This window comes from Notothenia rossii, assembly GCF_949606895.1.
Source record: "Notothenia rossii genome assembly, chromosome: 9".
NCBI lineage: Eukaryota > Metazoa > Chordata > Actinopteri > Perciformes > Nototheniidae > Notothenia > Notothenia rossii.
The window spans coordinates 68,633,698-68,658,601 of record NC_136907.1 but is presented as its reverse complement, the minus strand read 5'-3'; the positions used below and the strand labels follow the sequence as shown (position 1 = coordinate 68,658,601).

The following is a 24,904-nucleotide window of genomic DNA, read 5'->3' as shown; positions in this document are numbered from 1 at the left end:
AAAACGTGATCGGATCGGGACATCTCTAGTTGACATACCATCTCTCTCTGCCTATTGCCTTGGACCGGCCATGGGATGCATATTTTAATCTCTCTGTTTATGTAATTCGTGCACCACAGTGTGTTAGGGATTATATTTTTGACATGCCATGGGGAGAGCATATTGTTCAGAACAGTTACAGTATGGTCAGTGTGGAGAGATAAAGGAGCGGATTTGTATGTGAGATTAGCGACACAGTGTTTATTTAGTTTCATTGTGTTTAATTCTTGAGTTTTATAACTCTTGAAACACTTGAGTGCATCCGGACTGACACATATGGTCCACGGACAAGGCCTTCTTACTAAATATGTATCAGAAATACCCTAAAGAGAGGCTTATGTTCCATAACTCTATGTGTTTATCATTTCCCATTTGTTGGATTGACAGCAGCTGTAGCTCGGTGAGGTCAATTAGTGCAGTTGGGTTGTTTTGGGTCAGGCCACTGAACTGATTTCCCAACAAGGTTTCTGTTATTTCAGATATCTAACTGTCTGTTGGTTTGAACAGAGTTGAGTTACAGTGAGGTAGCGAGCTGGATGTTTAATAGAGCTGCTTCACTCAGCTGGCTTTGCTAATCAAGTCAAATGGAGAGAATAACAGGCGTATTATCTTGGTGCTGCAGTAGCATTTCCAGCAATTTATGCAAATATGGACTACATGTTGCTTCACAGTGGTGACTTTAGATAATGTACTCTCGATACTTCCTGCAAAGAAAAGTTCTAAGGTGTAGTGAAACAACTTCATACAGATAAGGTTTGTTAAATGTCATGTTTAACATTACAAAAGAGCAGAGTTGTTTCTTGATTTGACCATCTGATATTAACAATTTGATATACCTCGCATCAGGGTTTAATTCATCTTTTTCAAGAATGAGGTAGATAGGAGCAAGTTTCACGAAAGGTATTTTGTCAGCCAGATAAGATTTATACCAGAAATGCACATACAGTAATATGAGTTTAAAGACTGTTTCTGGATGAACTATAGTGCACCTTTCTATTGAATAAGTAGCCTCCTTAATGAAATGCTGTACCTGTAAGCATGTCATTCGTTGGCAGCACAGACCGTCTGAAATAATAGGTTTGTTTCAGTCAATTTGAAACACCACTTTGCCTTTTCCATAATGCGTTTCTCAAACCCCCTAAAACGAAAGGCGGACTATTACAGTCATTAGTGAGTCCATTAAATCCTTAATTATGCGATCCTGCAGTGGTGTCTATGTTCCAGCGCGCTCGCATTCTTCGCTGCAAATTCATCTTCTTCTCCTTGACCTCTACTCCCTCGCGACCCATTTATACTCTTCTGATAATTAATGGCGTCAGTCACCGCATTAATTGGCCATGTCTGCTTTTTGAGGTTTCATTATGTTATTTTAATTTTTTTAGATGATTTTCACTCTTTAGTAGAGAGATAGGATGGCTAGGTCGACAAAAGGAAGTAAGAGACATGGTGAATTGTGTTATTCACATTGATAACCTTTGTGAAGATTTCACCTTGGGAAAGACATTCATACTTGATTTGTAAAAGGTTATTATAATTTCATGTTTAGTCACACTTTATTGAGACAGTCTAGAACTGATATTCAACCAGCTGTGTGGTGGTGTGGAGTCAAATGTCAACCACTTATCCTTTGACAGAGTTGAATTGTAATTGAAGTAAATATCTTTCTAACTTTAACAGAAGTGTCAGAGATGCCCTAACCAAACCACTTACCCTACAATGTGGGTGCAATGACTAGTCCTTCATCTCTACAGGACTGTCTCAGAAAATTAGAATATTGTGATAAAGTTCTTTATTTTCTGTAATGCAATTAAAAAAACAAAAATGTCATACATTCTGGATTCATTACAAATCAACTGAAATATTGCAAGCCTTTTATTATTTTAATATTGCTGATTATGGCATACAGCTTAAGAAAACTCAAATATCCTATCTCTAAATATTAGAATATCATGAAAAAGTATACTAGTAGGGTGTTCAACGAATCACTTGAATCGTCTAATTAACTCGAAACACCTGCAAGGGTTTCCTGAGCCTTGAAAAACACTCAGCTTGGTTCAGTAAACTAAATCAAAAGTATGGGGAAGACTGCTGATCTGACTGCTGTCCAGAGGACCGTCATTGACACCCTCCATCAGGAGGGTAAGACACAAAAAGAAATTTCTCAAAGAGCAAGCTGTTCACAGAGTGCAGTTTCAAAGCACATCCACAAAAAGTCTGTTGGAAGGGGGAAATGTGGCAGGAAACGCTGCACAACCAAGAGAGATGACCGCAGCCTTAACAGCATTGTAAAGAAGAGTCGCTTCCAGAATTTGGGGGAGCTTCAAAGACAGTGGACTGAAGCTGGAGTCCAGGTATCAAAAGTCACTGTTCACAGACGTGTCCGGGAAATGGGCTACAATAGCCGTATTCCCATGGTCAAGCCACTTCTGAACTCAAGACAACGGAAGAGGCGTCTGACTTGGGCTAAGGAAAAGAAGCACTGGACAGTTGCACAGTGGTCCAAAGTCCTCTTTTCAGACGAAAGCAAGTTTTGTATTTCATTTGGAAGTCAAGGCGCCAGAGTCTGGAGAAAGGCTGGAGAGGAGCAAAATCCAAGTTGCTTGAAATCCAGTGTGAAGTTCCCACAGTCAGCGATGGTTTGGGGAGCCATGTCAGCTGCGGGTGTTGGTCCACTGTGTTTCATCAAGCCCAGAGTAAATGCAGCTGTGTACCAAGAGATTTTAGAGCACTACATGCTTCCGTCTGCTGAAAAGCTCTATGGAGATGAGGAATTCATTTTCCAGCATGATCTGGCACCTGCCCACAGTGCCAAAACCACCAGTAACTGGTGTACTGACCATGGCATTACTGTCCTCGATTGGCCTGCAAATTCCCCTGACCTGAACCCCATAGAGAATATGTGGGGTATTGTGAAGAAGAAGCTGAAAGACACCAGACCCAACAATGCTAATGAGCTAAAGGCCGCTATTGAAGCATCCTGGGCATCCATAACACCTCAGCAATGCCACAGGCTGATTGCCTCCATGCCACGCCGCATTGATGCAGTAATCCGTGCAAAAGGATTCCCAACCAAGTACTGAGTGCATTAATGGACATTTTCAAATGTTTGATTGTGTTTTGCTGTTATAAATCTTTTTTTTTTACTTGGTCTGAGGAACTATTCTAATTTTTTGAGATAGGATTTTTGAGTTTTCTTAAGCTGTATGCCATAATCAGCAATATTAAAATAATAAAAGGCTTGCAATATTTCAGTTGATTTGTAATGAATCCAGAATGTATGACATTTTTGTTTTTTTAATGATATTACAGAAAATAAAGAACTTTATCACAATATTCTAATTTTCTGAGACAGTCCTGTATACAAAATGATGCCATTGATACCCAAAATAATTGTAGTTATTTGATGTTTTCTGACCACTGAGATTACCCAATTGCATTGAATAATTCACCTTAAAGGTCACCTATCATGCAAAATCCACTTCTTCATGTATTTTCTACATAAGCATGTGTCCCCTCTGTGTAAAGAGATTCTGAAAGTTTCAGGAAAAAGGATTTGCTAACTTTTTGTCCTGATCCATTTATATAAAAACCTGTCTGAAAATGAGCTGATCAGATTTTGGCCACTTTATGATGTCATAACGATGTTTTAGCTTGGTAACCATTAGCCAATCACCAACCAAGGTAACACCCCCCCCCCCCCCCCCCCCCCCCCACCTTATCACCTGAATCTCCTCCTAGAGCACCATTGTGTTCTTTTTAACCAAATCTCTCTCAGAGGGGCGTGGGGAGGGGCTCCTTATTTTCATCTAAAGTAACAGACAGAGAATCAGCACTTTTGAAACAGGGCTGAAACAGAGGGGATTATGGGATGCTGCAATGCACGAACTGTTTCGTAATTCGAGCCAAACACTTCAGAGACATGTTTGTATATATCTGAGACCTGTAATATATTGATGAAACACAGTATAATAGGGGACCTTTAAACATGTGTTTGCATCATACAGTAGAGTTTGATCTTTGAAGTATCCCCCCTTTACAAGCAGGTGTAGAGCTTTCCTTCAGTGATGCCAGCAGTTTGTCTCTTAATACTGTATGCCTATAGGCCAAGCTGCCATGGGCCCAAGAGGGTGTGGCCTTCTGTGGCTGCGTAACCCTGACCAAAGAGGTCATAATGACTCCCACGTATAGATTACACATACACTACGCACTCACCGACATACAGTCACACAAAGCTTATGTGTCCCATCTTTGCCTGTCGGTGTTGGCTGATTGAATGCAGATGAACTCCGTTAAGCTTGTATTTCCTTGCAGAACAAAAGACTTCCAAGAACTCACAAATTGCTTACTGGGATTAAAGGAAATGTAGTTTGGGTTTAGAAAGGGCATCTGACTGTTGCAGACACAAAACAAATATACTCTACACTTGCTCATTAACACACATACAACGGTGCAACCACATACACACACTTAAACCAACCACATTCTTATTAGTTATTAGCCTCTGTAATCTCTTCTCAAAAGCAAATGTTCTCCCTCTGTGTGGTCAGTCTGCATGGAGAATACTAGATGCTTTTCAACAATAAAGTCATGGTTTTATGATGGTGATGGAACATTTCATTTCACCAATAAAGGCATCGTCTGATGAATATTCCTTAAATGTTCTAACCTGCCGACTGAATGGATTTGATTAAATGCTTTTATTACGGTCAACTCATACTCCTCCAGGCGCAGGCCAAAATATGCACATTGCTGTCTTTAGTTGTATTTATGTTCATTGTTCTTGCAACACAAATACATTATTGGAAAGCTACACAAGCAGTGATTTGATAAGACAGGTTGTAAACTAAAATACAGTTAAAGACTTCCTGGGCCAACTTTGACCTGCCATCAATCATTTCAATCAAATGTTATTTATGTTGGCAACAACACAACATTTTCCTCAGGGGTCTTCACAATCTGTACAGCATCCGACACCTTCTCTTTTTAGACCTTTGCAGTGAAGATGGAAAAACTACCAAAAAATCCCATTAACAAGGGGAAGAAGAAGATAAACACGCATTAGATTTCATTTGTAGAGAAAAACAAAATGACAACATGGACAATCCATATGACAGACATGTTAACGTGAGATGTTGGAAAACTACGTCAAACCGCTTCTAGCTGCTACGAACAATAATAATGTGGGCACCAAGCAAGACCATAGCAACAAGCACAATCAGCACAACCAATTGAATGTGGCAACCTGCAAAACACTAAGCTCTCGGCCTGATGCCTGTGGTTTTACCCATTCAGTTTTCCTCTGCAGGCAGGCCTACCAACATTATGGGTGCACTCAGTTATGATTTGACTTCCAAAATATTTTTTAGATAATTTGGCTGAATTTGGCTTAATCACAAGGGATCCGAGCAACAAATTACCTGGTCTTTTTCTCTCCATCAGATTTCATTTTAGCAATGTTGTTGTGTTCCAAGAACTCAACAATTACTCTGGAGAATACAAAGAAATCACAACAGATGCTGCAAAAATACCCATTGTTTGAACAAAGAACAATTTGTGCCATTTTTTTGGGATATGAACAGTCTCCATTTTATTATCTGCTGGGAAGTTCACCTTATATGGGTATTGAGATTGCACTAGAATCAGGACTCTTGGTTTGCAATAGGAATTTAGGGTCCTCTTTTCAGAATGGAGCAGGGTGATAAAAGCCCATATGGCAGATGAATGCTCAACCTTTTTAAATGATGACTTGGCTGCTGGTAAATCAAACACCCACCCTCTGCTGTTGCCAAATGGTCCATCGCCTCTCATTGAGTCACTGTGTGCAGGCTGGAATCTGCTAAAGCTGTTTTTTTTTTTTTACAGCTTTATATCTTTATGTCCACATTGGTGTGACCATGGACACATACACAGATAATTGTTGCCCTTTTCCCAGTGCTCTGTAATGCTACTCTTATTAAAATGGGTCACATTGCTGATGCAGTGAATGTGGAGAACATTTACTTTTCACTTCCTCACGCTAAATGCTGCACATTCACGTATTCATGTATGTCAAATTCACAAGCTCACTCTTAAGGAAGAATCCACTTCATAAAGCTGCCCCAAATCAGGTTTTAATATGCTAAGCTCCAGATGGCGGCAAGAAGTAAAGTATAGTGAGTGAATATAAAAAAAAGCTAAAGAAATATTATATTATGATGTGAGCAAATCTACACAGTCTGCTTATCATCCACCCTGTGGTCAGAGCAGACAACTGAAGCTCGTTTGAGAAGAGAGAGGATTAAAAGCATCCGAACCAACCTTCTTTGCCCTTCACAAGCCACTTTAGATAAGATGTGTTTTACTCGAAAGTCCTGCCTGGAGAAGCTTTGAACTTAGGTTCAAATGCCCCACAGCTCTATTAAAGGAAGTCAAAAGATCCATTATCTCACATGGAGCTGTCGACTAAAGGTTGAGGTCAAGTGGTAATTTGTGTAACGCTGCACATTGTCTTTGTTTTATATAGCTAAAACACCATTTTGGGTTTTAGAAACATGTCAGCACATTATTAGTATGCATTGGTACATTCGTATCTGCACAGTAAATATGAAGGGCTTGTTAACTATTCCCAGTAGCCACGAGTATTAAAAAAAACAAGATAATACGTGTTCATCTCTATGCCATTACTGTTGGGTTATGTATTCATAATTTATATGTATGCATTGGTCATTTTCAGTGTTTTTAGTAAAACCTACTTGGTATTGGGTCAGGACCAGTTGGGTACATATTGGGGTGGATGAATGTTCCAACAGTAAATCATTTAAAGCGTAACATTGGAGAAGCCAACAGATAACCCAGCCCAATGATGCCAACTCTCTTTCAATACAACTAGCTGGCAGCACTAGCTCCAGAAGTCACTACATCTAGAGAGAGTCGCCAAGTTGGCAACAAACCTTTCACTTAAAAGCCGCTCCCCCAAAAGTGTCATATAATCGTAAACATATCATAACGAATGTGAATAACGAATATGGCTGCAGTTACTACTGTACGCACAGCGAGCTGTTGGAGGATGGTCACCTGACTGGCAATGGTTTAGCGCGGGTAGACACGCAGTTACAGGTACCGGATTTTCAACAACTAGCTTTAACACCAACCCTTGCTCAAAACAACAAAGTGGGCGATTATAACATCTATGCTGTATTGATCCAAACTGGGTTAAAGTTTTGATTGCCTCCTGTATTACATTGTTGCTATTTCTGTTCATTGTTAGTGATTACATAAAGAAAGACTCTCAAAATAGACTCTCATGGGTTTCCTTTTAAACTATACAAAGAATGGACAAGGTAAAAATACCACAGGCTCTTATCACCAAATGTATTTGTTCTCTTTGTTGCATTACGCCACTAAATTCATTTCACTTTAAATATGAACAAAGGATTTAATCTAAATAATTGACTCTCTCTCTTTGTCATTTTGTTCTCATAGCGTTGACGTTTTTTTTTTTTTTAACTTCATCTCATATTTGATTGGCAGACTCTGACATGAGTGGGCTGCATTCAGCCAACCACTGGTCTTTTTTAAGGTTTCTTCTGTTCCCCGCCATCCTTGTCACATCTGTCGTTTGCAACCTCCCACGGGAAAGGCTTTGTTTAGAACAGATATCCAAACTTTTTGAAGGAGTTACCCATTTTGTTCAGTGTGCAGCTTGCTTGCAGTGTAACAGTATTTGTAATTTTAATTAGAGCCATTAAAAGCAGCAGAAACATTCAGCCAGCGCCTGCTGTTGCTGTTCCCACCCAAAACTGAATGACCACCAACACTCAGTGGGGGCGTCACATTAACATTTATATTTACATACTATTAAGGCATTTAGCTCACGTTCCACAGCAACACTGAATGTGAGAGGAGGCCGTCTGTGCGTGCTAGAGATGTTTCTGAATTCAACACAACATGTTTTACTCAGGTATAACACATTGATACATTAAAGAAATTCCTTCTCTCAAACTTCAGTTTTGCACCCCATCAATTATATATTCTTCATATAGCTGCTGATCATTTTTGTTCATTTCAGTAGAATATGAAAATCAAATCGCCTGCCAGGCAGTGAACATATCTGCTTTCACTTTTGTTTGAGTTGATTTAACGAAGTGTGGTAATGCAATTTAAAGTATGGACTCATTTAAAATAAGTGCCGCTTACCCATGGTGCATTCATTCAACATCCAAATGGAAAATGAATACAGACAATAAAAATTCTAATTCAAAGAGTAGTATCTTTGAAAACCCCTATTCTTTCCTTTATTCCGTCTTCTGAGGTACCGTCGATCAAATTAGATTAAAATGAGGTCTTGAGAGTTAAAACAGTTAACAAAGTCATTTCATATTGATTTTCTTTCAATCGAATGAAATACTTATTTCAGCTCCAATTCAAATTCTTCCTTCAATCTTTTCGAGCACGATTCTTTGAAATCATGTTTATTGCGGTAGACTGGAAGAGTACTCAAGTTAAGGTAACATTCCTTAATTTGGCAACATCTGGTTTCAGTGGAATCGTTTAACTTCACTCAAAACCAGACATCAGAATAATTGAATACAAAATTCTACAAACAATTTGGGGTTATATCGTTCAAATACACCAACGTACTTCTTCCAACAGCAATCCATTCATTGATCTAGGGATTTGTGTGTTGTAGGGGGAATCCAATGAGCTAAATAGAGTACAATAGAGTCTTCACCACAATCGAAAAGCAAACACGTGTAACACTGAGCTGTGTCCTGTTGATCAGAGGCCAACTGCAGATTAAACCTTGCATCAGATTCCCGTCTCATCCCATCTGTCTTGCCAAAACGTCGACGTCCCAGGACTCCAGTATTTTATTCACAAACCTCTTCTCAGCTGCAGTCACAAATCACGGTCAAGGCTGCAGAATATGTGGCAACTCGGCTTAACTGAGTCATCATGTTTTCACAGGCCCTGTTCTGCTTATCAGCCTGGAAACCTGTGTGTTCCCTGAAAGCACGCTAATCTCCCCGGGTGATTACATTGACCCCGGGCCATTGATTACACACCATCTAGGCTAGAATGTCATTTGAACACAGCCGGTGACCAATTTTTGCATCCTGGCAGCGCTCTCCACTCAACCAGCTCCATTTATCCTCTCCCCTGCTTTTTGCAGTGTGGAAAATAGGTTGTGACTGTTGCCGTGGCTCCTAAAAGCAGAAATGGACCTGCTTTTGTTACGAGTTAGGTCAGAATGATCCATTTCATTTTCTGAATGTTATTTTTCCCTGTAGGTATGCTGGCAGTGTTTTCTGCTTGAGTGACAAAGCAATTGTTGGAAGAAGGAGGAAGCTGTTGCCACGTTACCCTCTGCTGTTTCATTTTTCCTTTTTTCAGGTTCACTTCTGGTTGTCAAAACAGCTGTCGAGAGGTTGAGCGTTGTGGAGCCCTGCAGAGTGGCTCTATTGTGACTCTATTACTTTCCTTTTTTTTGTATTTCCATTTTGCTGAACAGGTCAGTTGAGGTCAAATAACTGAAGGCAATGAGAATGGAGGATGAAGAGGCTGAATAGCAACTATAATCTTCCCTCTTTGCTCTCTGCTCACCCTCTCTGAGGGAAAACAAATAAATGTGCCTCATCTTCAGATATGGAGGTAGACAGCTGGAGGCGCACTCTGTCACCGACCTGCTTAACCTCGCAACCGCTGGAAGAGTCATTTCAGTGGATGAGGGATTGTATTACTGAAATGATAGTGGATGTTTAGGGAATTGTGCACGATGAGTAATGTTACTTAAACATTACATTAATAAAAAGTGTGTAGTCTAAAAGAGTTAAAACAGTCATATATTCTGACTTGAAATAGGAGAACATTTTGCTGTGTATTCTACTAAAAGCTAAATATTGCTATTCCAATCACAATGCATTTTGGTTCTCATGCTTTTGTTAATGCCCATTCCCCTTGTTACTCTTTCCTCCACAGTTAAAACAGCTCTGATAAAACGGTCCTAATCCCCGTTCCAGCCAGCAGAGACTCAATATAAGCTACAGCTACGAGCTCAAAGGTCTGGAAAGACATAATGAACTCCGCACTGCACCTCAATTTCTTGACACAATCACAGCTCAACACATGCCAGGACTTGTTCAGGTGTATTTCAACCCTTTCATAACAGAGCTCCTTAAGGTCAAGCTTTACCAGCTGACCCCATCTGGCTGCAGCCGTCAGACACATTGAGCTGTCAAACGGGAGACATCCCACGATAAATCTGAGAAGCACTCATCAAAGCTGATAGATGTTAAGCAACTCAAATAAAAGCTCTCTGTCAAACGGCATGTGTTTGCAGATGACACAGCGTTGTTCAGAAGAAGTGAAGCAAACGTTTGAGCTGCTTGTATTCTCGTGTGGCTCCAACAGGTTTATTTGTATAACCCAAAACATTGAGGGCTTGACAACCTGTGCAAAACACAGGACAGTCTCTATCTTTAGACTCTTTATCTTTCATGACGATTGTAGATTTCAGTAAAAGACCCACAACTTCAGTGCTAAACCTTTTAACGGTACTCCACCCCAACATCTTTTTTTGGCATTTTAAATCAAATATGTTTATTTTAATCTTCCCCAGAAAACATCAGCTTTTGTATCTTAATCTTTAGAGAATGGAAACTGTGATCCGCTTGAAGTCACGTTGGTTAGAAGGGATTTCAAAAAGTGAACTCAAAATGTCCAAACCACCTGCCTGCTCTCCTTCTGAATGCTCAATATGTTTCAAACGTACTAACGTAACGTCTGAGCTGTATAAAACACACACATGAAGACCGATCAGACCATTGCCTGCATCTCATGTTTATGTATGAGTCAGATTCTCACGATAGCAGTTTTGACAAAAGTGCAATTCTTTGTTAATTTACAAGTCGCTTGAGTTATTTATCACATTAAAGATGTCGTAGTGTTCCCTACTTCATATAATTGAGGAATTCATATCTTTGGATTTTTGAAAACGATACATTTGAAAGCAACACCAACGTCATCAGGTTATTCATCAGTTTCAGACATTTCACAATCCAATCCACTTTATTTATACAGCACATATTAAAAACAGAGGGTTTACCGAAGTGCTTCACAGCAAACATAACATTATAATAACATATAATATTACAATAACAGATCAAAGGCACACATAAGAATAGATAAAAGGTACATGAAGGCTATGGACAAACAATAAAAGCATACAAATCGATAAAACAGCTCAAACTGACTCGAAAGCGAGGGAAAGGAGGCGGGTCTTCAGACGGGACTTCAAATAATACAAATGTTTATTAACGGCAGCCCTAAAAGCATCTTATACTGTCATATCAATCTATCGTTTATCCTAATCCTACTGTTTTGTATAGTTCCTTTATCTTTTAATTTGAAGCTATTAAAAAAATCTATCCGTGTGATTCCATTTGTTTGGCTTGCAAAACTATGAATGGACTGAAAGTAATTTCCCTTAACTTTCCATATCACATCAATCCAGAGTGAGAATTGTTAAGCCATATCAAATGACATGGCTGTTGCTCCTGCATCCTATTAGCTTCTCCTTGGCTCAAACTGAATTCCCCAGGTTGGCTCTGTGCCCAGGAGTTACTCTGACCCGTGCTGTTAACCCGGCGTGTCGCTCCCTGGAGAATGACTGCAGGTGAAACGAGCCCATTTTTGTTTTGCTTGGCAGAGACATTGATTTCTCATACATTTTGGCACTTGCCTCATCATCACAAAACGTTGTTATTATTCAACAAAGTTTATTTCTGAATGGTTATTATTCATCCAATGTTGTCTGGCTTTGTGCATTGAACAGAGGGATGTTTGGAATACAAGTCTTTTATACTCTAAAATGGTTTCTTCTTTTATCTCAGCATTTTGAAAAGGCATTAATCCTCACAATAAAGACGTCCTGGAGGCTCCACATCTGCTAAATTGTCTTTTGAGTGAACAACAAAAATTGATTAGCCATTTAGTTTAGCGTATTGTTAGACAAACAAAAGCAATGAGCCTCTGACAAAGCCATTTTGCAGAAGCATTCACCAGAGGCATTTCTATCAGTACATGTGCTAATGTAACTCAACGTGAGCACAGCGTGCCGGCACCACTGCATTGCAAGATATCAAATCAAAGGGAATGACCAGCTGAGCACATCTAACCCTTTCTGATGGGTTATAGTCAATGATCTCTATTAAAGGAGATAGGATTGTTGTTCTATCCTTGTGTATTAGCAGGGAAGCTCACTGGCACACAGCTGTTCTTAATAACCATCATTAGATCCAACCAATTGATATGTGCAGTGATTTTAGAGTTGCAGCTTACCCGCCATCCATTCACTTCCTTATGATTCCTACAATAGCTTTCAGACAATAGCTCAAGAGAGAGATTTGCATGTAAAGAGCTGTTGTTATAGTCAAATGTTCTTTTATAGCTCTTAGATCTCTAGCTCTGCAAAGCGGTTTTCTTTCTGAGTTGGTCCATGTGTTGTTTGTCTTGTGGGGACACACTATTCCACAGATGGAAGTAATACGGTTGATATGCGCTGATGTGCTAGCAAAAGCCAGGAAGAAAATGAATAGTAGGTGAATATAAACAAGGCTGGATTCAAAAGGTAATGTACACAACACCAACATTGTGTACAATAACTGCACTAGACCTCAACGATACACACATTCATTTTGGTGAGGCTCAAAGCCTATCCGTTTTCTCTGGTCCTTTTTTCCTTTGCAAGTGAACATAACTTAGGTTTGTTTACAAAACAATCTCCACAGGAACAGATTCATCCTGTTCGTGCAATCAAATGGGTTTGCCTTTTTCATAGCAAATATCATCCTGTTGGCTATACAAGTTTGACATTCATGGTTCCCAGACAGTGTTTGGTGTGCTGCTGCAGATTGATATTTTATTCAGAGTGAACGGCCTGGAAAAACTACAGAATGAATTGCCTTGGAATTGGGGGGGAAATGCAGTCATATCTGAATGAATATGGAAATCATGACTGTGTGGCTCTTTGTCAGAGGTGGACTAGGGGTACCACGAATATATTCCGTATACTAGATGATATTATTGCAGAGCAGACATTATGTCACTGGTTTTTATTGCAGCCCTGTAGCTTGATATACAGTTTGGAACTCAAACCATTTCTCTATTGCATTTAGGCCCCAACCCAAACTTTGACGGTACAAAATAAAACACTGGGCAAACTACTCCCATGAATATTTAGATATTTAGATCATTGTTGTTTCAACCTTTTTCATAGAAAACATTTTGGGCCGTCGCAACAACTGCAACCGCTCTCAGGGAATATAATCAATGAAAGCATCTGAAACCCCTTACTCTCTCTACCTTTCTGCTTAATAATTCAACAGCAAGCGTAGCCTCTGTGGGCCTTCACTGTGAAGGGGAGCGTGTGACCTCCAGCGCAGCAGCAGGTGGCAAAGTGCAAGCGGTAGCAGTGTGCACAAAATGGTGTTAGCTTGCTTTGCTCTTTGGTGTCTATTTATAGTGGGGTTTTTGCTGGGGCTGGAGAATATTTGGAACAAAACTGAATATATTGACCTGGAACTTCAAGGGGATAAGTACTGAGAAATAACAAAAAAGATTGTGTTTGATCGTTTCAGTCGTGTTGCATCGCTGAAATATGAATTTATTCAGTTCCTTTTCCTTTTCCAGTCTTTCCTACACCTCAAAATACAGTTTGCATTTCGGAAAATGTCCTCTATAATAACTTGACGTGAAATCAGCGAACTACACATCCAACATACCCAATTGGTTTATGCTGTGACTGTCAACCTTGAAAGCATTAATACCTTTATGTCAACAAATGTCCCCGGTTCATCGCTGCAATCTGATGAAATGGAGTTAAAAGCCACATAGTAAAGTAGCGCCTTGAATTTGCAATATTAAAGCTATTTCATTTAAAAAAGCCAACGCATGCAAATCAGCCAAGCCATTTAACTTCTCCTAGCCAGAAAAGCACACGTGGAACTAATAACGTTAACGGTGGCTTCATTCCAATTAAGTGTGAGCCAGCATGCTTCATACCAGAGCTAACTGATACACCTAGCAATTACTGATGTTATTAATGACACCTGTGTAAGTCAGACTGTTGAGAAATACCGATGCCAGTTAAAGATATTGAAAAAGGGAATGTTGTTTTGAATTAAGAAGACTAAGACTCCCATCAGAGCTTAAATCGACTTGAAAGAACGGAGTATACAAAAACATGTTAATATGTCCCATCCTAACCCAACCTTTTGGTCCATAGTGACTCATTTCTTTCAACTTTAAAAAGAGAGTTAATTGAATATATTCTTAAAAGAAAAAAATACCCATTTTATCTGTTGGCTCTCAGCCAAGGTTTGTACTTTTCTGTTGATGGAGAAGTCTGCAGATTTACAAGTCTGCATTGTTGCGTTTAAAAAAAAGAAGTGTTTTTTCTTTGTTTTCTACTGCTCTCCCACGTAGTAATTTATACCCAGAAGAAAACCAAAGAAAGGTCGCCTAGTGCAAAAGGAAGCCAGACCAGATTAATCCAATATCAGTTGCAATTAATTTCTCATGTCAAGACGGCTTGGGACTAATCCAATTTGTTAAATGACTGTGGAATCTCTGTTTTAGATTACGATGTCTGGTGAAGCAACTGGAGAGAGGAGAGGCTTCCCTCACAGACCTCAAGAAGAACCTCGAGTATGCAGCGTTGGTGCTGGAATCCGTTTATGTGGAGGAGACGAGGTAAGGAAACAAACGCACGAGTGTTGACATGGTTCATTTGTTGAGAACAACAGCGCTGTAATGACAAAGGCCAGACTTCGGAAGACGGAGAACTATCATTAGTGTGGCACCTGTGCTGTAATTACTTTAATTTAAAACAGTTTGTCTATCAGTTGGGTTACACAATGATAGACAGAAATGTCACATTGCAAATGCTTTCATAACTCAAAAAAAGTGACATTTACTGAAGTACTTACGATCCACAAAATGTCACAATGAAATATTACATTTCTTACTGCACTATGTATTTGAAGAGCTTTGTTATCAGTTACTTTTTTTGATAAAGTAGTTATTGTTATACTGTAGATTAAACTACCAAAAGCATATGATGCGGTTACAATTAAATACTTGATACTTACTTACTATTACATCGACATAATTGATACCATATAACACGGACTTACTTGTATGTTTTCACTTATTCTTCTTACCTAAATACTTCTTTAAGCATGTAATATAATGTTGATATCCCACATGTGGGCAATTTGAATGCACAGTCAACAACTTCTTATCCCTAAAAACCCACAAATATAAAAGATTTAGAGATTGGAAAGATCTTTCTTATGTCAAAGATATGTGTAGGTATGGTTAGGTTGAGGGAATACAAAAGGTCAGTGTATGCCAGTAGTTTAATGCAGGTCCAGAATCCAAGATATGACCAGGCTTATGGAATTATGTAAGGCTCCCGTCATCGAGATCCCACCAGATTAGGGCCAGCGATGTCACGACCACTCCAGGATGGAGGATGATGAACTACGCGCTGCAGAATCCATGTAGCACCATGATTATCAGTGCGGTGTCAATGCTTTCACTCTGCCATAAGAACGTATTCAGTTCAGAGGGTGGGGACCAACAGGCTTTTCTCTTGATCCCCTGTCCATGCCATCACAACAGCGTAGCTGTAGAGCATTATGTCACACAATTGGATTTGAATACTCCCCATCATGGGGTCTCAAGAGGCCGGGGATGTTTTGATGTTATATAAGAAGTGATAATATTTGATTGACAGCACTAGGATTTTGAGTTTGATCCCCTGTGACAGCAGAGCTGTGATCAATTCTAAATATTTGAGTAAGCCTTTAGTCTCTCTGCATCTGTCTGATTCGACCATGCTTTGTTTTATTTTTCATTTGTTTGTGTCATTCACCTTACACCCCTCTCCCCTCCCCTCTTTCAGGCGTTTGGTGGACACAGAGGATGAGCTCAGTGACATCCAGTCAGAGTCCGTGCCCTCCGAGGTCCGGGATTGGCTGGCCTCCACCTTCACCCGGCAGATGGGCCTGATGCTGCGGCGCAATGAGGAGAAACCTCGCTTCCGCAGCATCGTCCACGCCGTGCAGGCTGGCATATTCGTTGAGAGGTAAACCCGTGTGATGCACAAACACAAAGCCACTGATAAATAATGAATATGGATCGTCACCTTTATCTTTGCCCTGTTGGACCAGACCAATGTCTGTGTATAGCCTTTATATATACAGTCCCTGGTGAGGCGCGACAGACTTAAAGCTTTTCCATCAACATCTTTCGTTTGGCCTTGAATAATGAATGGATATTGTTTCAGTGCATTTTCTTCACCTGCCCTTCTAGACATTTTGCAAAGCACCGTATTTAAGAGTTTAGAATTATTATTTTTTTAACCTTCCAGGCAGAAATAGCCTTATATTTAGTCTCCATTTTGTTTGAGTGTCTGAATTGTGTGTAATTTAAGAAAGGCTAACAATGTGAACCTTTCTCCTCACAATCGTTCATTGCCATATCTTTCATTTTACAGATGCCAAAAATGTGCCATAAAGACCTTTTCGAGGTCTCTTAGGTTAGATTATTGTTGATTGGTTATGCAGTGCATGTGTCTCAAATCTCTCTGACCTTGTATGTCTACTGAACTAAAACGTTTGGCATTTGAGAAGGTGCAGAAGACAATTCAAAACTTCAGAGGTCTACAGCTTGGTCTCAGCCCTGGTGTGGTTCTTTAACATTTCTACAGTATCCGTGTGAATTATGTGAGCATCCTCTGCACGGTGACTCACTCACCTGAGTCCACCATACATCATCCCAGCCTTGGCGAGCACAGCTACATGTAAACACAATCATTCAGAGAGTTGCAAACAGCTCCCTCTCCGAGGCTATGCTTTATCGCACACTAACATGCAACATGCATTTGTTCATGTCAGTAAGCCTCAAACATGTAAACTATAATCTTTCTTAATCTGTTTTTACAGAGAGCAGTCTGCTTTCAGATATTTACAATGAGGAGGGATTGGGTTCGGCAGCATGAGTGTCCACCATTTTTAAATTTGAAAAATGTTGTATTTTGACAACATTGCCAGCAGATACAAAGGTGCATTCAGGGAAGCTAATGTAAGGATGCACTTTTGAAATAATTACACACTTAGTTGTACTGTATCACGCTATGTTTAAGATGCTATGCAATGTAAACTAACTTTGCTGCCTTTCAACTGCTTCTATTGACCACAGAATATCTTTTTATTTTATGGTTTGGTTTCATATATATTCTCATATATTCAACAAAGCCTGAAACCTTTTGCTTTAAAAACAGACTTGCCGGTGTGATTGTTTTCCCACTTAACCTGCAGTTGCATACTGTGATGTGTGGATTTGAGGATTTGATAGAGATGGTGGGTAACCTTATAGGCTTTAGTGTGGTATGGTAACCTCTGGTGTTTAAACTCAGCGCTGCGCTTTATTTGATGTTTTTATCTCCTCCACACAGGATGTACAGACGCACCTCCAATATGGTGGGACTCAGCTACCCCCCTTCAGTCATATCTGTGCTTAAGGTATTATCATGTGCGCACACATCCCAGCTGAAGCACACTGATATGAAATAACAACTTAGTACACTTATGTGCCACGACTATATTACATGAGTTATTTACAAGGATTTGATTTGCAGCTCTTGAATATTATCAATGTTTTTGAGAACACGAATACATTGTTATCGGACAAGTTCAAAACAATATTTGATTTTTTTCTTTTTCCCCCCATACAGCATGTTGACAAGTGGTCGTTCGACGTGTTCGCTCTAAATGAGGCCAGCGGAGATCATGCTCTTAAATTCATATTCTACGAGTTGCTCACAAGATACGACCTTATTAACCATTTCAAGGTAAAGCCAGAAGGATATGACATACCTATATACATAATGTATACTGTACTACTGGTTACTGCTGCACCTTTGTGACATTAAAACAAGAAGAAACAGAATGACCTTCCCATTTCCCCTTCCCTTCTCTGTCTCTCAAGTGTTAGATCGTGTTGTTGTATTTTAACAATGGCCTTATTATAAAGTGGGTTGGACACATTTGATCTCGTCTGATCGTGGTGAAGCTCATTTACCACCGCGTGCCATAGCTGAGGACACTCAACTTTAAGTGACAGCATCTTAAGAGTAAATGACACAGGCAATGAAGCCGACATGAATATGTAATTATATTCTGCAGTAACCTAAATGATTCACGATCCATGAATTGATGACATCAATTTCAGATGCTGAGGGTGCTATGCGTGCATTGAAATGTTATGGGCTCATTATTTGAATAACTGAATAGATTTAAGAAGGTTATTTTTAAAAGTATCTGCTTTGTTTTTTTTAGCTCGCATTCATTTGCTGTTGTTTTGTCTGCCATCAGATCCCAATCTCTGCGGTGGTGTCATTCATTGAGGCCCTAGAAGTGGGATACAGCAAACATAAAAACCCCTACCACAACCTGATGCACGCTGCTGATGTCACACAGACTGTGCACTACTTGCTACTCAAGACTGGCATGGTGGTGAGTAGGATTTGACTGAACACAGACATGTTCAAAACCTACCGAAACCAATTGAAAGCAATTGAACAAATAGGCGTTGGTGTGTCTCCCTGTGGCAAATCCAAGTCGAAGGAATCCTTTTATCCACATGATATTCAGAACATCTCCGTCAGCTGCCAGCTTAATGGCAACTTTGTCTGACAGGCTATCTTCTAAATATGGCTATTTTTTGAAGGGAACAAAATACAAGACATCTCAGTCTGCTCGGGGCAGGTTTAAAAACATCAACCCACATTTCTAAAATATCTGTCAAAATGTGACACAACTTGATTTAAATGTTTCTTGCCAAGACATTGCTTAACTTCTACTTTTCATATTTCATATTACTTTTGTTATTTTTCCATACGGTGACCTATATTCCACTGGAGTAACTTAAGGGCCTTTCTGTTACTACATTTATTTCAAAAACAAACAAACATTAGCCTCGCTAAAGCACAGTTCAAAGTCCCCAACCGTGCAAGCAGCCGGCCGCCCCCGCTTCCATTGTTTTTATTTAATCACCTTAATAAGTTGGCTACGACAGCTGTCGACATGGCGTGTTTCTCTGGGCGGTGCCTTTCAAAGTAAACCACATTACTGCGTCTGCGAGAACCACGGGCTCCTGGGGGAACAGGGGAACAGCATCTATCATTTCGCATGCCCTCCAGACTCCATTAAATCAACGATCAACGGGTCATTCATAAAGCCGGCCCCATGAGGAAATATACTGAGGGATGGATCGGCCATCTTGCTTCCAGACCCCCACCCCCTGTACTTAATGACTCCCTTATCCCCCACTGTTGATTAGTCACCAATATCGACTGGGTTTCCTGAGCTAAATCCCCACTCTGTGTACGTGAGTGCACTGATGAACATCTCAGAAGAGAAATACCCACTCACAGGTGTGTGTAACAGATTACAAATGTGCGGCTATAAATGGACATCTTTGAATACAGTTGTTGGTGCTCATATGATTAACCTCAGTTTGTCACAGTTTCTGTTTTTGCCAGTTGCCAAGGAAAACCAAGACTTAAACTAGGAGATCAATACTACTCATAAATGCAGTCTTCATTTGGCTAATGGAATTAACAAGGATTAAATCTGTCGAAGAAAAATGAAGTGAATCCAATAACATTTCAAAATGTTCTTGCTGTCGTAAAAGTACCTCATCTGATCTTTAATTTGTCAACCTATTGGGAACAATTATGTTGATATGACACATTGTAATACAACACTACAACAAAGCTTTAAGTCAACTATCATGTGCCTGAACATAAGTTTGTACATTTATTAAGGAGTCAGTCACGTGAGTTTCCGGTCTTCATGCTTAGCTACCTGTCTGCTTGCTGTAGCTGCTTATTTACAGTACAGTGATAAGAGTGCTATCAATCTACACATCTCAATCTCTGACAGAAAACCACTAAGTGTATTCCCACAAACCTTTAGCTATTGCTTTAAGCCCGCGTCACGCTGTCCCGAAATTGACACCCGATGGACACACGATAAAGGAAATGTTGAAATTCGGCTCTGATCGTAACAACATCGGGATATTCGTGAGGGCATCTTAAGCCATCGTATGACCACCGGTGGAGTTTCTCAGGCTCCGGCAGCGACTTCTTGAGCGGTGGCAACATCTTTGGAACCACAAAGCATTGCCGAAAGACTTTGCGAAGGTTCATTTTCGTGTTGACTTCGTGTGTCCATTTTGCCCATCGTGTTGCCTTCTGTAGGCATCGTACTTGCTTCGGCTGTTGCTTTGGCTGATGACCAAGTTCGGGGCCATCTTCGTGCGAAATTCAAAATTCCATATTCGTGTGTCCATCGGGAGTCAATTTCGGGGACAGTGTGACGGGGGCTTTAAGGAGCTGCTGCTACTTCCACATAGTCCTCTCTTTCGCTGTAATGATAAATCATATGTAAAAAAGTTTAACCCATTTATTCCAAAGCATGCATCATCGCCATGTGACAGTATGAGGTTTTCATTTCTCTTTGATAACAATGACAAACCAGACTGAGACTCTGGAGGAAAAGTTTTAAAGTGACAGTTTAAAATGTGGTAGTCAATAGACCTCGCCTTATCCAAAGCTTCCTTTTTGCTTCTCTGACCTTTCCTCTATCATCTCCTCCCCATTTGTTTCCTTTCATCCCTGACGGTAATATATTCCTCTTGCCAAATACTTCTCTCTGCATCCTTTGTTTCCCTTTTCTCCTCTACATCATGCTGTCGCAACAAACTGTTCCCTGCACTCCTTTTCTCAACTCACTGGCTTCTCATTTCTCTTCTCTCATTTATTTCTCTCCTGTTCATTACTCTGTCTTCCCTTTTTCCTGTCAGCGTCGACCCTGTCATTTCCATCTCGTTGCCCTCCTTCCTCTTTGATATACTAATATCCCCTTCCTCCTTTCTCTTTTTGCTTCTTCTCTCCGCAGCATTGGTTGACTGAGCTTGAGATCTTTGCCATGATCTTTGCGGCGGCGGTGCACGACTACGAGCATACGGGGACGACAAACAACTTCCACATTCAGACGAGGTAATGGATCGTAAAATCAAAAATGCATGGCACTGACTCACCCGATCAATGTTTTCATTTGCAGCGAGAGGGCTTCACAGTCACACTGAGATCGCCTGCAGTGCTGTGCAGTAATAACACTCGGGCGGGACGGGAGTCCAAATGAACTCACAACTCGTGCCCTTGATAACTTCAGTTTGAAAGAACATTGCCCCAAACTCATTTCGTATAAATATAATGAAATGAACTAATTTGTTTTGACAAAGACTATCTTCGTAGCCTTTTGCTTTCTGAAACCAGTCCTTATTTTCACTTTTTATCCAGATTCCTTTCATTGAAATTGTTGAACTTCTAAAACCTTACGTAAATAAAGAACTTTTCTACGTCTTGTGTTACACATTTATTCTTGCTCGACGAGATAGTAATCACATGTTGGATCTTGTTTCCGTATAGGCAATTGTCAATGACATACTGAGGGTCCATATAGTAAATACATGGAGCCCCATTAGCTCAATGTGATTTGTATTGTTTGCATACTGTATGTCTTGACAATAGGAACGTTTCTTTTGATATATTATTGGTATCGTAGAATGGCGTAGATGTTATGCATAAACCAATCATGGGCTTTGTTGTGTTGTTTTTGTGTTTGATGTTGTCCCTGAATAGTCTCCCTTCAGACAGCGGACTCCCTCAAAGTGACACAAGATACATTGAAGGAGTATATATAGACATTTTTATTCGTTGGGATAAACCCCTTGAGATGCACCATCTTGTTTTCAAGGGGGTCCCGACAATAGCAACCACTTACAGACATACATAAACAAAAAGACAAAATGCAAAACATGACACACAAGACAAACCACATACAGTCTGTTAAGTCAAATTCAAGCAATGCACACAATCATTACAATTTGAGACAGTCGATTTAGTAGTAGCCATTTTGAGGGGTCTATTATCCCTCTATAAGCTGTTCTTGCCAATAAAGACCTAGATAACTATTGCTCTGCTTTCTCCCCGACAGGTCAGACACAGCTATCCTGTACAATGACCGCTCGGTGTTGGAAAGTCACCACGTCAGCGCCGCCTACCGCCTGCTGCAGGAGGACGATGAGATGAACATCCTCTACAACCTCTCCAAGGACGACTGGAGGTCAGTGAGACAGATATGAGACAGACAGTAAGAGGAGGAGAGACAGGGAGGTGAAAGAGCTGAGGGACAGCAGCAGAAGAAACAACTCAGAGATTTACTAGTTCAAGTCAAATCGAGAGGCAGGTCAAGCGGAACAGTTTCACGATGTACATATCGCCCCAACATGACCTTATCTCTCATTTTACAAGACTCACAACTGTGCTCAGTGGAGAGAACATCAGAAGAGTTGCATCCCCTTCAAGGTCCAACAACTTTGTGCTAAATGGAACTGTTATGTGTGATAAATACATTAAAGAGAGAAAGCGGCAATCCGATTTCTTAAGACATAAGCTGGGACTTGTCAAAGCAGATATTATAAATAGCTCTCAAAAACTGTGTTGGCTGACTTTACTTTTAGCCACATCCGAAATAAGTCTGCTTTTATTACCTGCGAGTTTGCCGGTTCATCACACAGCACATGGCCTCGTGTTTCCCTCTCACTTCTCTCTCCTCGTTCCTCTGCTTTCCTCCAGAGAGCTGCGGGCTCTGGTGGTGGAGATGGTGCTGGCCACAGACATGTCCTGCCACTTCCAGCAGGTTAAGGCCATGAAGAACTCCCTACAACAGCCTGAGGGGTACGTTCACTTCACTGCTGTTGCTTTTGTTGTTGTTCCTTTCCTACTGTTTACACTCTCTGCCCTCATCCCAGCCATTTGCATCCTCATTAACCCTGCCATGAGCCACTGTGTACTAACCTCCAGTTGTTTACAACCCAATTAGCCCTGCCCTGAGGGTGCACTAAAACACAACGCACATGAATGTTTACATCAGATGGGGATTGGGACGATATCTGTTGCTCGCGTGTTGTTTGCTCAAAATAAAAAAGGAATGAGTATTAACTAGAACCAGTGTCATGCATTGTTCAGCACAGGTATACAGTAGGGTAATACTACATGCCCTCTCAGGCACAAACACTGGATGTTGTGTGTGCTGGAAGTCTACACAGGACTTCCACAAGAGTTATAGTGTAGTCACACCAGCTTGGGCATGGTGAAATGTATTTGCTCACTGCGGTGAAAAACAGCCTGCGGCACAAAAGTTGCTGCCAGTTTCTCTGGCACACTATAGAAGGCTCGAGCTAAGATGACCTGCTGGAGAACATTAGCGTCCCAAAAGCTATCAAATATTCTGTTTCCCAGCACTAATGTTCTGCTTCTTGTTTTCTGCAACACTTGCATACAACTTAAACTTTAATGTTTTTAAAAACATACTGCTGTATAACTGACAACATGAACCCTAGTAGTACAGTAACTGCCGTCGCTTGAACCATTGTCGTATCCTGGTAGCTAGAAGGAACAATAATCATAATATTGGTCACTGAGCGTAAATATTGACGCTTATATAAACTCTAACTCTTGAAGTCACTAATATTTAATGATGTGAGCAAACATATTTTATTTAGGTCCTCTGAACAGTATAAGTTTATCTTTGCTGTACTCGTTAATAAGCTAGCATGCCTGCCAAAAGGTAGATTACTGACTAAAAATAAATAAATATGGAGAACATAACATGGAGCTCCTTGATAGCGCGTGCCGTAACCACAACAACCTTGGATTGGCCATGGGACCTTTCTGAATGTCTAACCCCTTTCCCCCTGTCCCAATTGTCAAGGCGTAGAACATTTGAATTAGGTACTGGTCCATTACAGAATCAGAAGACCTTCATTAGTCCCACGGAGGGGAAATCTGCATCGTTACAGCAGGAAAGAGCCACAGACAGCTTAATGTTACTAAGTTATGATATAATACAAAATATAATTAAAAAAATAAAAGTAAAAAAAATACTTTTCAAAATACAAATCCTGTAACATTTCTTAGGATTTAGCAGCCAGGTATATAACGTTCTTAATGGCATATGTATATAATGTATATATTGCACATATAGCACCTATTGCACATAGTTTGATGGTATTTAACAGCAGCAAGTTACACAATTTACAAAATACAAAAAAAAAGAAACAAAAAATTACAGAATTCCACTTCACTAAGAATGAAGGATTCGTTACAGCAGTGTCCATTGACAAAGATTGCTGTTTGCTGTGTGTTTTCTAGGGAGCGTGTTGTTACCTGCTCCTATTCTGATAGTGTACCAAAGTGTTCTGTGTCAAATCAAAACGTTACATTGCAGAAATAAATATTCCTTTTAGAACAGAACAGCCCGACTACCAGTACTTCCTTTTCACACATTTCAATCACAGCACTTTCTACACTGACTGATAGCCGGGACTGCTCTACATGCAGACAAAAAAAAGCAGATTGCAAAACAAAAGAGAGCTATCAAGCAAACTATCATATGACGAGATGAGTCATCACTGCTGATGGAGCTGCAACGCTTACGAGAGAAAGCTGGAAGAAACTCGTTGACCTTGGGGTATTTCTTTTCACTGTGATGTCGCGCAGTACTCATCATGATTTAGAAAAATGCTCAGAAAGCAGTGATGTGGCGATAAGCAGCTTCCTGAGAAACACATGTACGAATCAACAACATTGAGATTCCTGCTTATGAGTTATATCTTATAATTCAAAGAGTGCTGACAGGAAGGTAATCACCAAGCTACGTAATAGGGTACACACACAAGCGCACATAAA

General features: G+C 40.2%; 1 protein-coding gene across 7 annotated transcripts in view; it reads left to right on the top strand.

The window, feature by feature from the left end:
• Positions 1-24,904, top strand: part of pde1cb (phosphodiesterase 1C, calmodulin-dependent b) — a 101,527-nt gene that overhangs the window by 58,150 nt on the left and 18,473 nt on the right. For all 7 annotated transcript variants that reach the window (XM_079651901.1, XM_079651902.1, XM_079651903.1 and 4 more), the window contains 8 exons: positions 14,656-14,769; positions 15,986-16,168; positions 17,540-17,606; positions 17,819-17,935; positions 18,459-18,599; positions 21,048-21,148; positions 22,149-22,277; positions 22,790-22,891. In XM_079651901.1, the coding sequence (XP_079508027.1) occupies positions 14,656-14,769; positions 15,986-16,168; positions 17,540-17,606; positions 17,819-17,935; positions 18,459-18,599; positions 21,048-21,148; positions 22,149-22,277; positions 22,790-22,891 (954 nt within the window). The remainder of the gene's footprint in view (positions 1-14,655; positions 14,770-15,985; positions 16,169-17,539; positions 17,607-17,818; positions 17,936-18,458; positions 18,600-21,047; positions 21,149-22,148; positions 22,278-22,789; positions 22,892-24,904) is intronic.